Source organism: Perca flavescens, chromosome 23 (assembly GCF_004354835.1).
Source record: "Perca flavescens isolate YP-PL-M2 chromosome 23, PFLA_1.0, whole genome shotgun sequence".
Classification (NCBI taxonomy): domain Eukaryota; kingdom Metazoa; phylum Chordata; class Actinopteri; order Perciformes; family Percidae; genus Perca; species Perca flavescens.
Genome location: NC_041353.1, coordinates 15,341,991 through 15,357,207, shown reverse-complemented (window position 1 = coordinate 15,357,207; position 15,217 = coordinate 15,341,991). Strand labels below are relative to the sequence as shown.

Below are 15,217 nucleotides of genomic sequence, written 5' to 3'. Positions count from 1 at the left end.
TGATTCTATTTCTGAATTGTGTCCCTCATTGGACTTAAAATTCAAGTCAGAATTTGTTGACTTGAACACAAAAATGTTGAATGAATGAACTTCTATTCAAATTTAACAACATTATAGTGTTGAATTAGCAAATTATATGTTCCCCCCCAACACTGCACTATTAATAGTACTCAACCCATAATGGTGTTTTTATAAACACACATAGCTAGCATGTGAATACACACACACACACACACACACACGTACACTGACATAAATAAACACACACAACCACAGAGGCGTGTTGGTCTTGCCAATGTGAGACGTCTGGTGGGTTTATAAAAGCAAGCCTGTGTTTAATCACTCTATATAAATAGACAAGAACTTCCTCTGTGCATTAATATTACATGAATGTTAATTAAGTTCAAATAATGGTGAAAAAAATACAATATTTATTACATTAAGACATTCCATGTATTAAGCTTTGCATTTTAAACGGTCCGTCTTTGATGTTTATATTTACTCTCTCTGTGTTTAGTGTGAAGACACATAAATTATTCAACTTCACCCTAACTAACTACACGGATCTCATTTTATGGATGTATTAGTGTTTAAGATCTCTCACGAGAGAGATTAATTAAAAATGCATTTTGTTAGACATAGGAAATGCTGATTTGATGTGCCCAATCTAACCCCCTCCCACCCCACCCTTCTCTTTCTCTCCCCTTCTCCCCTTTCTCTCTCCCCCCTTTTTAATTTGATGAAACCTTGAGTAAATGCAATACCTAAAGGAATTAAAATTTACCAATTATTTCAGGTGGTGACACAGTATTTATTTTTCCAGAGATTGCCCCAAACTATGAGTTTTATAAGAACGCAGATGTCAGACCGCCATTTACTTATGCAACCCTCATAAGACAGGTGAGTGGGAAATAAATTAACTTTGCCTGATTAGATTCAAATTAATTGCTGCATGAATCATGGCAGCTCTCGCAATCTCTGTGTGTGTGTGTGTGTGTGTGTGTGTGTGTGTGTGTGTGTGTGTGTGTGTGTGTGTGTGTGTGTGTGTGTGTGTGTGTGTGTGTGTGTGTGTGTGTGTGTGTGTGTGTGTGTGTGTTTCAGTTACGTGGTCTCGTTAGTAAACCATTATTTGATGTCATCTCATTTCAGGCTATCATGGACTCTGCCGACATGCAGTTAACGCTTAATGAAATCTACAGCTGGTTCACACGCACGTTCGCCTACTTCAGACGCAATGCTGCGACTTGGAAGGTAACCTTGATGAACCCTCAGCCCCCACGCAACCCTCCACCTCCACCTTGCTGTGCCCTTTCACTCCTCTTGCCATTAAGACAGCACCTTCCTCTCTCACAAAACCTTAAAGCGTTGATTTATACCCAGCACCGAGCGATTAGTACTCCTATCCATTTCTCTTAAATAGAGCCCATTCTTCTTCTTATTTATTTTATCCTCCATTCCGCCTTTCCTGTTTGGAAATGACAGCTAAAGGAATTATTCTGCCTCAGATATCGTTTTCTAATTCGGTGCAATTAATAGCGGAGGCTTGGCATAGAGAGGAGAGGGCTGTGATGCACTAATTATACAGCAGCCTCTCCATCATCAGCACCTTTTGTTAAGAGAGACACCCCACCTCCTACTCCTGAAACCACCATCTCTCGCACATCATTGGTTAATTAGGAAGAAAGATGGCGGTTTGCCTGTTAACCATCTCTCAGCTGTGTGAAGCAGGAAGGCCAAAGATGCATGGTCACAGAAACTCACATGTACACAAACACATACTGTAAACTGTGTCCAAGAGAGGGGTTAAAGGTGTGTTCATGGGGAATTAAAGCAGGGAGGAAAATGAGAATTGGCCTGTCATGGAGGGAGCACTCTTTATTTACCCACACAAAAGGGCCCATTTGTATATCTGTCCCGACTACATTATTGTCCTGTCTTCCTCCACAAAGATGGTAAAAAATGTCTTTCTGGCAGCACATGTTTTAACCACAAGTGTGTCTGCCTGCTGATAAAGAAAGCCTCTCTGAGTGTCAGTGTTTTATCCCGTGGCCCTTGCACGTCATTCGTTAGCCGCCTTTAGCCTTTGTGGCTGCACAGAGGACTGGAGGGAAAACTCAACCAGCCGCTCATCAGTATGCAAGACATGGCGCAGCACTAGATTTAGCAAAGTGAATTAATTTGGATTTGGGATGCAAATGAGCACATGGGCGTGTGATCACCAATTCAGGAGGGCACGCAAAAAGATCGGTGCCCTTTTTCTAGTTTGTTAGGTACAGTGCGCGCCATGTTTTGCTGTGTAATAATGTTATGACACGATGTGTTCTCAGAGGTCTTGCGGCTATTTGCAGCACAAAACAACATCACAGCCACATGCATATGTACCATTGTAAATGCTTTTTTTCTTTCTCGGTTTCCTGAGAAAAAAAGCTTCTCTGTTCATGCGATACAAAAGCAATGATATCACAATGACATTAGAAATATCTAGTCTCCCAGCCCGCATAATAACCAAGGTGATCTATTCACATCTACAGCTCCACAATCCCCTTTGTAAGCATTAGTGGGATGATCAGCGATGGGCTTGTCATTTGATTAACAGAGAGAATTTGTTTTTGTTTTTTTTTTAAAGAAGAGAAGAAAGAAAAAATGAAAGGTAGTTTAATATCTTAGCTTCTTCTCATCAGCTCAAAAGAGGGATCAGCCCCCCCCCCACCAAACACACACACACACACACACACACACACACACACACACACACACTTTCCTCTCTCTCTTCTTCTCTCACCCAGAAGCTTATTAGTTCTTACTATATAGCATGCATAATAAAACTGCTCATTTGCTCATTAATATTAAAATTATCATATTCAGAGCCATGGGCATTAAGATCAATCAAATCCTGGGATTTTCAGGTCAGATGCAAGATCTGCTTATGAGTTTTTTTTTTTCTTTCTTTCTTTTTGAATCCATTTTTCCTGGAGAAAGAGCAGTACACACCAAGCTAAGGGAGATGATAAATATGAGAGGCAGGGATATTAAAGCCAAGGTTATTATTTGTAGAGTCTGATGCTGATGTTTTAATTATGGTCATATGGTCATATTAATATAAAAGGGCTTTTTTTCTCGTGTGGTTTTCCTTCTTTTGTAATTAATGAAAACACCTTACTGGTTTATTGTATGAAAGATATGTCCTGTTTCAATTTAAATACATCTTTGATAATACATTTGAGAGACAATTGTGTCATGTAAGCGTGTATTTGACACCCGATGTGACACTACATGGAGAATATTTGGACATATAGATGTCAGATACAGTTCACCTTAATCCTACTTATTCTTGCATGCTCACACACTCTCTTAAACACACACATACACACACTGACACAGGGGCCTCCTGATGACTGTCTTTTTTTCTTGCAATACTGTCATCTTTAAAGCGACGTGTCCATTAAGAGAAATGCTTTTCTGGAGCAGAAAGGGTTACTGACATCACCATTATCAAGGCCGGCATTACCACTTCTGTCACCACCATAAGCCATTCGCTATGCTGATTACCTCCTTTTAGCCTACTTACTCTGATTGATATGTACTGTGTGCAGGACTTGTAAGAGCATTCGCTCTCACTCAATTTTTACTAATTAAATCAATGGTGCGTGAATGTTAAGAATTTCTTCAAAATGCAAGAAAAATCAATTTCCAAGCCTTCGTTTTTTTTTCTTGATGCTTAATGAATGAATATGATTCGTTTTACCTCATCCCTCTGACCTGTGTGCCACGTCTCTCTGCAGAACGCCGTTCGCCACAACCTCAGTCTGCACAAGTGCTTTGTGCGTGTGGAGAACGTGAAGGGGGCGGTGTGGACCGTAGATGAGATGGAGTACCAGAAACGCAGGTCACAGAAGATCACAGGGTACAAATTCTTTCACCTCTGCTTACATCTAGATCTAAAGGTCGATGACATCTAGGGGATCAGAGAGCCCAAATTCTGTCTTCTCTTCTTCTCAAACACACCTCTCTTTGTCTCCCTTTTTACTGCAATTTCTTACTGTCGCTTTAATAATACCCACTGTATAGGCTTCCTGCTATGCAGATTGTTCTTTAGTTACTAATAGTTGTTATAGTCTGTTTACATTGACAACATTATTATGTAAGTTACAGCATGAACTAATGTCTTTTTTGTTTGTTTGTTTGTTTGTTTGTTTCCTTCCGATGTAGAAGCCCATCACTTGTCAAGAACCTGCCCTCCAGTCTTGGCTATGGAAGTGCACTAAACGCCAGCTTACAGGTATGAACCAAAAGCCTCAGAGAACCCCTGACTCACCAGCTGCCTGTTTATTTGACTGACAGGCAGGACTACTGCCTGTCTGATTGTCCAATTGAGTGACTGCATGGTCGCCGTGAACAATAGAGCTCCACATTAGTACGCACACACATAAGAGCAGGCAAGTTTTTTTTCTTACTCAGGCTTCTGCCTCTTTCTCTGCTTGTGTATTTCTGTATCTCTTCTCTCACACCTTCTTCTCTCTCATCTTTCTCCTTCTCCCTCTCTTTCCTGAACACCGTCAGACTCAGAAGGCCACCCTGTGGTCGAAACAGGAAGCAACTCTCCCTCTTTCTTTTTGTTCTTTTTCCCTCCTTTCAGCTGTGGCAGCCACCCCAGATTGATAGTGGCATGTGCAAATGCAAGGGCACGTGCATTAATATTTATCTAAGCTGTCATAAATGATTTGGCTTCATAGTGTATGCCGGCGAGGTGCTCATGGCAAAAACTTTAAAAATTTAATCACTGTATATAACTTTAATGCGCAGCAGGCGAAAGTGTCAGGAGTTTTTATTATTTTGATATAAGTTTTGGGCGACTTTTTTTTAATAGCCACACCACACAAGGGCATATGAATGGCAGCTGGGGGGAGGTAGTTGTCAGCAAAGTGTCACGGGGAAAAATAGCCTGCAACAGAATAAAAAACTTTAGCATGAGACAACTGTGTTTTAATAATTACTATGTTAAATCTTATCATTCTCTCACCTGCCACATTTACCTCTTGTATTAAGCTTCCCCTCTCTCCTTCCGTACACCTTACCTGCCTCCTTCCCGTTACACTCTTGAACTCTTCTACCCGTTTTGACATGATTATGCCCTCATACGCTTCCTCCATCTTCATTCACCCCTTAATGTAATACTCCAACCTTCCTTTAAACGCTTATCCTCAACGTGTCTTTCTCCTTTTGCTTCTGTCCTGCAGGCTGCCCTGGCAGAGACCTCCCTGCCTTTGCTGGGGACCCCCGGCCTCATGACCAGCGGCTCCACGATGGGAGGCAGCTGCCACGGCCTCCTCGGTGGAGACCCGTCCATCCTGACGGGCGGAAGTCCGCCCGGGCTGTTGGGAGCAAGTCCACCCGGACTTTTGGGCGGAAGTCCACCAGGACTGATGGGTGGCAGCCCCCCAGGTAGGCTGAGCGGCAGCCCCCCCACCCTGTTGCATTCCGCCCACGAGGGTCTCAACGGCTCACTCGACCATCTGGACACCAACGGACACGGCAGCCCCCGATACTCCCCACCAGTACACATGTGAGTTCCTACAGATTACCCCTGCGACCTATACAGTACTGTATGCATTGCTGCTACACACAAGCATGAATGCACACTTAGATGATAATTAGGGCTCATTATTTTTCTTTTTGTTTTATTTATTTTATCTTTTGAATATAATTTGTGGGTGTTAATTTGATTATAAAGAAAAATTACAAAATATTACAACAAAGTTGTCCAACGAAAATAAGAATGTTAACCAACAAAGTGAACCCCTTAACACAGAATCCATTCCTGCTCACTCACTGCAGTATTTGAGAAATAATTGTATCATACACAGACTCACACAGACTCGCACATCTCACAGTACCTAGCCGAGAATACAAGCACATGTTCGACCCCCCCCACCTCCACTCCTACACTGAATTCACTCGCTGTCCTTATGCCCTTTGTTAGTTTAATTGCCTGATATTTAACCCACAGTACCATTATGTTCTTCAGTATGCCACGACCCGAGGGCAAGGTTCAGTTTCCAGTATGTATTATATCATAAGTAGACTTCCCCCTCTGTCTCTGCTGTGGTAATTTCAATGCCACTTTGTTAATACCTGAGGTAAGCCTGACGTTTTGATAACAGTTAGTTCTAATTCTATAAATAGGCTCTATTACACATTAATTACACCACTGTCTGCATTATAGGGGTTTGGCTGCTATATTTTAATGCAAGACTGTACCTATTAGTATTGAGCAAGTGTAACATTAATTACTTAAAAAAAATCTCTCCCTTTCTCATCTCTTTTTAATGGAGCTGAGAGAGAAAGAGTGTTTAAATTTTTTTGATCTCATGTGAGTTTTAGGAATGTCTGAAACATCCTGAGCCAGTGATGTCACACAGGTCTGCGTGAGTGCTCACTGTGGTGAAAGTAGCATGCAGGGAAACACACACACTCTCTCACAAGGCACATTCTGAGACAAACAGAAATGACACGTTCATGATTCTATCCACTGTCCATCAGAGCTCATGTTGCAAAGTCAGCCGACATTAGCTAACCACTTCTGTAATGGATAAAGGATGCACTCAGGCTCCGTGCCTCTCTCTGAGTGTATCTGTGAGAACAGAACAGTGTTTGCTTAGCCCTACCAGACGTCTATACATTAATCTATTCAGACGTGTTTACCCCTCTCTGAAATGGGGTGTTAAGTGGAGCAAATCTGCCCAGCTCGAGACAGAATCCCAATGTTACCACTCCCTCAGGTCATTTAACTTTTAGTAACCGGACAGCATTGACTTTCTCTTTTTTTCTTGCTTGCTTGCTTTCTCTTCTCTCTGGCTATGCCTCTTTGACACCAACAGTGAGTGGCTATGGAGGAGGAGATGCATCCATCCATCCCTCTCTGCCTCCCTCCCTGCCTCCATCACCGCCTGCCTTTACACAGCCACGACAGCCTCAAAATGGAAGAAATGTGTTTTCCATGACTGGCTTTTCCAGGATGTTGTTTAAATAATGGAGTGGCTTGTAGCACTAAACTAAATAGTACATCGCCTTAAAGGCCTTTCTCAAGAGAGGACTCCTCAGCACAACCAAGTCAATCCAACAATTAGACAAACCACTCCTTCCCCTCAGCGTCTGAAGGTTAATGCTATCTGCTTAACCGCAAACCAGATCGCCCCAGGCCATGCTGAGTGTGTGCGTGTGTTTGCACTTGTGTGTATGCATGTGCAATACACACTAAGGGCTATGCTTAAAAGAAATAGTACTGTACACCAGGAAAGACTCTGCCACTGTAAATTCAGGGTTTCCAACGTGAGCAAATTAGCAACTTCACACAAGAAGAAAATGACCAGAGTATAATATTTATTTCTGCAAACCGTCATGCTGTACTCAAATGAAAGCGGGAAAATAATCTATTTAATATCACTATATTTTTTCTTGCGCTGTCACATCTAATTGTTTGGTGACCACCCCTCTTTGATGTTAGTTAATGAATCACAATGAGATGCCCCCTCAGTCCTCACCCCTGCCTTCGCCTGCCTTTCCTGCCCCACACCACCTCTCCTGTCCCCCAACCTACCATTAGGCCCGTGGACTAATGACCTTATTTGCATCCCTGACATACCTCTGCATGATTGCTGGTGCTAATCTTCAATTGATGGGAGGGCAGGCATCTCTAGAGCACGCACACATACACGCAGAGGACCACATATTTATTTCACTGCAAAGTCCAGCGTTTACTCCTGAGTGACTCAATAATGGCAGCTAGCCATTAAGTACTAAATGGCTCATCCACATGTTTTAATAAAGTGTCAGAAAGCTCAGGCCTGTGAATATGGTCCTGCATATTTTTCATCAAAGCTCACACAAACAACTTATGAGCTGTATATCAGAATAACAGAGGAAAACATTGGTAAGCAATATATACAGATTTAATGCATGGTGTATAATGCACTATATACTGTATGTGGTTGTAAGCAGAGTAGTGTTATTAATGCATTTGTCAACAACTATAATTTCTCCTATGGGCTCCCATAAGTGGAGGCCGGTATGTAAACAGATAATACATGAAAACACAGTTGTAATAACATGACATTTTTATTCATAGAAACGGCAATTATTGACAAATGCTGTACATGTAATAATCACTTATCACTTCCTTATAGTTGGTAAACCTACGTTTATAATCTGTTTATTAATGCAAAATAGAGGGCCTTAAAGTAAAGTGTTACCATGTACTTTTATCCTTAATCATTTTGGTGGTGGTTTCAATGTTAGGCTTAAAAAAAAAAAAGATAACTATATACAAATAAAAGAATTCAAACAAATGTTTTATCATTTAGTCTATCAAATAGGTTTGCTAACAGTCCAAAATGGAAATATTAATATCAATAAAGGTAGCCAATACCCACATTTGAAAAGCTGAAGACAGAGGCATTTTTCCTTCAAAGCTGTTGTTAAATTGTCTGCATGTGAAGTTTCCCAATGGTTTCAGCACTAGTTAAATTGGATATGAGACCTCTTAGCACCTGTAAGTATTTTATTAAAGGACATGAAAGAATTAAAATGAGTACGGTCTGATAATACTGCATTTTACAAAACAACAGAAATGAATTCACTTATTAATAAAGAAAAAAAAAATAGTCTTTTCATTCAGTAGATTTAGTAGATGGTTTCTGTTTTTGTTACCTCTGGCCGAGGCGTTTCTCTTTTGCCTCTCTCTGCCTCCGTGAATCTGAGGGGCAGAAACAGAACTATTCATCGCTCCACTTGCATCCTGCTAAGATCGGCCTCCTCTCTTCATCCCACCACATCAGCATTAATTTACAGTATTTGGCTCTGAATATTAAAGTCATCTGTACCTTTTAAAATTCCCCTTCAAATTCCCCCCCTCCCCTTCCACTGATGAAGGCAACCCAGGAGAGAGGCTACGCGTCCTAACGTACCACCACTTGATACGTCTCCCTCTCTCTCCCCTCTCTCCTCTTTCAAAGTCTAGGGGGATTTTCTGATGCATCCGATGTGTCAGAAATAATTAGGTTTTGTCAGATTTATCATCGTGGCACAAACCCCTTTCACAGACTAGGGCCCCATATCATGTTATGCCTTGTTTGTGTGTGACAGCATTATTATTCTTTTTAGTCGCCCAACACTTTTCTTCTTCCGCCCACTCCTCTGTTGTTCTGAAGGCAGAGGCGTCCGGCTCGCTGCTGCTGCTTCCTGCCCAGCGCTTATTGACAGTGGCTAAAGATATTCATCCATTTAGAGTTAAAAACATGTATCATGGTGTCCGAGCAAACTGCCGGGGCTGAAGTTGATTAATGGCAGAACCTAGCTGCCGGTTTTTCCTCTTGAGGAGCGACATGCACATCCCCTGCATATTAACGAGTGGCTGCGCTTTCTATTAACTAGATAAAAAAGCCTCTCCTCTGCCTTTGCTCCAGGGGGCTCAGGGATGAGAAATTCTCCATTATTTATCATGTGGCCTGTTTCTCCCCCCACCCCCTTTTTCCTTTTTCATGTATTTCAACCTGGTGTCATCAGTAAACTTTTAAATGCCAAACATGTCTGGAACATCACAGCTTATCAGCCTTACAGGGGCCATGTTTTTCATGCAATTTTCATGCGCTTACTTACAGTAGACGTGAGGCATCATGTCGAATTAGCGTCTCGCAAACAACATGGTTGTTACCCTGACTAGATAATGCATGTAAGGGCTGTTATACGCCTGTTTTTTGATACAGCAAAATATTTATCTGTGAGCTGAACACCACGTTGTGTATTCCATGTGCAGAAGAGGGAATTAAAGACCAGATACCCTTTCTCTCTTTGCTCAATAGTATTTCATAGTGGTAATAATTAGCATTTCTGTATTTTCTTACTGTTTAATTTTGCAGGTCATTTAATAGAAAAATAATAATAATACACTACCGGTCAAAAGTTTGGGGTCACTTAGAAATTTCCATTCCACTCCATTCCAGACACAATACCTGCTGAGATCAGTTGTATTGTTTTTTTTAACCAGGGCAGCAGTTTTCAGATTACATTATGTGCTTACATAATTGCAAAATGGTTCTCGACTGTTGTAGAAAGAAGTGGCTGAAGAAACACTTGAAATTCATGCGTTTTGGTCTAAACGTCATACCCAAATTAAAAGTGGTACAGCTCCCATATACTTTGACACTCAGGGGTGTGCCTGATATCATTGGAAAGGTGATTGATGTGGGTTTGTTTGTGTATTTGAGAAGTGTTGTATTTTGTAGTTTTTTGGCTTTTTTATTTGCATTTTTGAGTCTTATAGCTTCTGAATTTTTTTCTGTAGTAAGCTGAGACGTGGCTAATGCTGTGTTGTCTGTCACCTGTCAGATGTGTTTACAGCAGTGTATTTTAATAATTTTACAGATTTATAACTTGGACAGAAATAAAAAATCTCCATTCTAGCCTCTGTAACTCTGTGTCAGTAAGGCCTAGAATCACCCTGACACAACTTGAGTGTTTCCTTTCCAATGATATCAGGCACACCCCTAAGTGTCAAAGTATATGGGAGCTGTACCACTTTTAATTTGGGTATGACGTTTAGACCAAAAAGCATGGAATTTCAACCATTTCTTCAGCCACTTCTGTCTACAACAGTCGAGAACCATTTTGCAATTATGTAAGCACATAATGTATTCTGAAAACTGCTGCCCTGATTAAAAAAAACAATGCAACTGATCTCTGCTGGTATTCTGTCTCGAATGGAAATTTCTTTTTTTGACCGGTAGTGTATATATCAACTTTATATAAGGCTTTTCTAGGTACAAAATCACCTCATTTCAAATGACGTGCGGGGGTCAAACAAGTGCTATTGGCTGCAGGAATTCACAAAACATAACCAAATCTGACATTTATCGGCAATGTGATTGTGTCACAGGCCACCCATTCACGTGAAGGAGGAGCCACTTAACATGGATGACGACGACTGTCCGATGTCACTGGTGACGACAGCCAATCACAGTCCAGAGCTGGACGATGACCGGGAGTTGGAGGAAGGGAACTTATCGGAAGACCTGGAATGACTAGGATACAGTTTTTGGTCAACGTTTCCCTTCCTCCAGCCGCACTGTTTCTCTCACACAGACCTCCTGCAAAACCAGAAACCACTCCACAGTCCAAGCAACCACAGCTGACTCTCTCTTCTGTCTCTCTCACCACTGGGACTATTTATTGAGCATGCATCCGGAAGGAGACCGGTCCAAAGGAACTCTTCGTTGCAGCCCTTTGGGATCCCCAAACATGACAGGCATGAGATGTCTGATTAAAAGAATTAACTCTTTGAGACCTATTTCATTAGAGATGGCGTGGCCACATACAGTACAAGGATGATGGACTCATGGATGGGGGGTGGAAACATGAAACAAATGAGCAAATCATGTTCCATTGAAAGCTAGCGGCCTCATATACTGCCAAAAAGGAAGACGTTTTATGTTTGTGAATAATCCAAGCCCCAGTAGTTGTTAATGTCTAGAGACAATTGCTGGTTCAATTCAAGTTGTTGCTCTGTTATCATTTGCACAGGAGTAGTCTCAGAAATGTGTGTCACTGCCTGTATGTTGCTACTATTATGAAAACCAGTATATAATTTTAGCTTCTTTTTTTTTATTTTTTTTTTTACCATCGTTAATTTCAAAATCTGATTTTAGACACCACCAACTGTATATGCCATTCCCTGAATCACACCAGTAACCGAACTGTTCCAAGACTATTGTTGCAGCTGTCCAGAAAAAAAAAGAAAAAAAGTTGGCTTCCAGTCTATTATCTGTTTGTGATTGAAAGTAAAAAAAAAATAAAAAAAAATAAAAAAAAACTGGAAATTAAGTTGGGAGGAAAATAATAGTTTGTATAAAGCACCATTTACAAAACAAATGCATTTCCGCATAATTGCTGTTCTCCTTACCTCCTCGTTCTAAAGCTTTGTCTACCTGCAAACAGTCACAGGCAACAGCTAGAAACCAAAGCCAACACTAGCAATGGCCAATAGCTTATAGACAGAAGCCACCAAACTCCTCTTGGTCCGTCTTCTGTGACTTTAAACTAGTACAAAGAGAAGCTTTTGTTCCGCAAACTACCTTCGAATAACCTCTGGGATTGTTTCATTTAGCCCTATACAAAGATGATCACGAGAAAGAGAGAGGGGGAAATAAATGCTGATTTTGATGTGTAATTTGATAACTCATAGAAGTCCACTTTGGAGATTTTCTGCCAGACGTACTGTAGGTAAAAAGGTGATGTGATATTTGAACTGCAGGCATTTTGTGCTGGTGATTTGACTGGTAGAGAGCAGCTAACTGTAAAAGTGGATCATGACCAAAACAAAACATTTGTGTATTCAATGGAAGTGCAGAAGCATTGTGTTGTTTTGCATTTATTTTTTACTTTTTGTTGTGCATTACACATCAGACGTCATTGTTTTGTTTTATTTTCATGATTTTTTTCTAACCTGGTGAATATGTAATGTTCTAAGTGGGACTGTCAAAATAATGTCACGTCTTATTTCCGTGGCGGTTTTGTTCCGAGCCGCGTCGAAACCGAAACTGAAAACATCGCTAACCAAACATGAAAAATATCTAGTGAAGCCAAATAAGTCATAATTTCAAGTTGATATGAAATGGCTTGGTTACCATGTAAAAGCAAATAATAATAGCCATTTCAGAAGAGGATATCTAAGGTGAAAGTTAACCTTTTCTAGGTGATATTTGCTTTAACGTCATCGAATACTCATTGTGTGGTTCATAGCTTCTAATTTATATATAGATACAACTGGTGTTAGCACTGATGTACTCTGTATAGGTAACCAGCTTTTTCTAACACACTTGGTATTTAACCAGACTAAAGAGAAGTAGTTATTGTGGAGACTACGGCCCATCATTTCCTTCACAGCTAATGTCATCTAGAAAAGTGTTGTTGCTTTAAAGGTCATTTCTGTTTTCAGTAAACCAAAGTTACACAAAATTCTGCCTCCTCTTGTATGGGATAAAGAAATGCTAAAACAACCACACACACACACCCTGTCAGAGACTAGCATACATGCGCACGAACAGACACGCACAGACCCCGAGCTTTTGGTCTGCCAACCTTCTTGTTTCGGTTTAGCTCTCCAGCTGCAGAAAATGTATGCTGTCGAAGAACCGACGAGTTGCTTTGTATTGTGCTGTAACGACCAAAATGGAAACACTGTGCATATGTTGTTTTCAAGTGTGGTGCCAAGCCAAGGAATTGGCTGTAAGAGCTTAAAACACAGACACGTGCAGTACTGTACAAACATGCAGCATGTGAAGTACACACACACACACACACACACACACACACCCACACCCATGCCAGTTCCACGTCAAGAGGGTACTGGGCCCAGGAACAAAGCTTATCCCTTCAATACTTAGCTGGAGTCAGCAAAATGACTTGAAGACGACGTTCTTAATAATCTTATCACACCAAATAAAAAGGACACTGCGTCTTTCAAAAAAAAAAAAAAAAAAAAAAAAAAAAGGGTTCTCCCACTCACCCAAAAAGGCTTTCTAAAAGCTTCTACCTCTGCACAAGAAATTCAGAACAATTATGACAGATTGCACGAGTTATTAGAATGCCACAAGAGCTGTTACACTTTACTACGCTTGTCTCATAGGACGTGGCTCAAACCAACGTTTACATTCCCTGCGTCAAGATATGGAAGATTTGCATTGTAATAGGTTGTCCTCAAACATTTGTAGAATGATAATGTATAGATTACCTGTAAGGGAATATTGTGTTTTAAAAATGCATGTCTAAAAATCATTTGGTGGACTGGAAACAAGAATCAATAAAAAGAATATAATAAAAATCATCGGGACGATGGCCTAAATGTACGTACAATGCATAGGAGTGCGTTACCTCAGATATACTGTTTTGGGAGGGATAAAACCTGTCAGCCACAGAATGCATATTACCTGTAGATTTGCATGGGTTTTGTATAAATTAAGTAAAAAAAAAAAATGTCTAAAATAGTTGCTTGCACATAATACCAGAAAGACCTCCAGAACTGCGATCTGCTCCTCCACTAGATTTTAGGATTGTCTGGATTTTCTGGGTTGATTTTGTCTGTATTTTGATAACTGTGCATACTTATGTAAAAAAATGTTGGTGGACCCATAAATTTACCAGACTTTTTTCTAAGAGGAAAAAAAATCTCAGTGTTTCTTTTCTGACTTACCTGAATTTTTACTGTTTCTCTCTCATTGCTCGCTAAGAATAGCAAACCTACTTTTTCTGCATCTGCTTTGCGTAGCTGTAAGGCTTAACCTAATGTGTGTATTTATTGCTTGTACCTCTGTGCATACTTTATGAAGCATTATGTCTGGCAGTTGAGTCATGTATCCTTTCTACTGCTATCCTTCTCTAATAATTGGGAATATGATCCCCCTATGTATACAGTAAATTGGGACTGTAGCAAACATATGTTTATGTAATTGGTGAAAACTTTTCTTTGTTTTCATTTCCTTTTGATCGAGATTCAACTACTTTTTTTGATACTTTTCATTACTGTGTACTGTGTCCATACGTTAAAGGTTCTCTGACATTAGAAGGTCATGGTTGAGAATTGTAACAGACGTTATTATTTTCTGTATTCATGGCATTTCACTGCTGAATAAAATAAAGGACCAAAACTTGGAAATTTGAAAAGCAACTGTCTACGTCCAGCATCAGAGAGTAAATTTTTTTCCTCCACTGTTACACATATATCTTTAATTCTACAAAGGCACAGCCATGAAAATTGATCACACTTTTAACGTTTCAGGAGCTGCTTCTTCAGAGATGTGAAGGAAGGGCTTGGAAAAAAACAATTAAAGTTTAATGTATATGTTACAAGGCTTTGTTCTAGCTTCCAGCACCTAGAGTCTTGTTTAGACGAGCGGGACAAAGCACTGCATTGCCCACCCCTCTGGACTTGTAATGGGTTTAGCCTTTGTGTGATTCAAGCCCACTGCTTTCATGTACCACAAGCTTGTCCCAGTACTGCTGTGTACATTTGAAAGGCTTTTGTAAGAAGTGACTTACCCGACTATAGGCTCCATTTCTTGGCAACATGCTGAAAAAGTGGTTTTGGCACAAACCACATTGTTAAGTCTATCTGAAAAAAAATATGTGCCTTATTACCATTGAGGTTCTGCATCATGTAGAGAAAACA

At 40.5% G+C, this 15,217-nt stretch overlaps 1 protein-coding gene across 3 annotated transcripts in view; it reads left to right on the top strand.

Annotated features, from left to right (window-relative positions):
- Positions 1 to 11,394, top strand: part of foxp2 (forkhead box P2) — a 102,294-nt gene extending 90,900 nt beyond the window's left edge. For 2 of the 3 annotated variants that reach the window (XM_028570404.1, XM_028570405.1), the window contains 6 exons: positions 797 to 900; positions 1,150 to 1,251; positions 3,783 to 3,904; positions 4,210 to 4,279; positions 5,238 to 5,563; positions 10,931 to 11,394. In XM_028570404.1, the coding sequence (XP_028426205.1) occupies positions 797 to 900; positions 1,150 to 1,251; positions 3,783 to 3,904; positions 4,210 to 4,279; positions 5,238 to 5,563; positions 10,931 to 11,075 (869 nt within the window). In that variant the 3' untranslated portion in view covers positions 11,076 to 11,394. The remainder of the gene's footprint in view (positions 1 to 796; positions 901 to 1,149; positions 1,252 to 3,782; positions 3,905 to 4,209; positions 4,280 to 5,237; positions 5,564 to 10,930) is intronic. The other variant, XM_028570407.1, reaches the window with a different exon arrangement.
- The last annotated feature ends 3,823 nt before the right edge of the window (positions 11,395 to 15,217 follow it).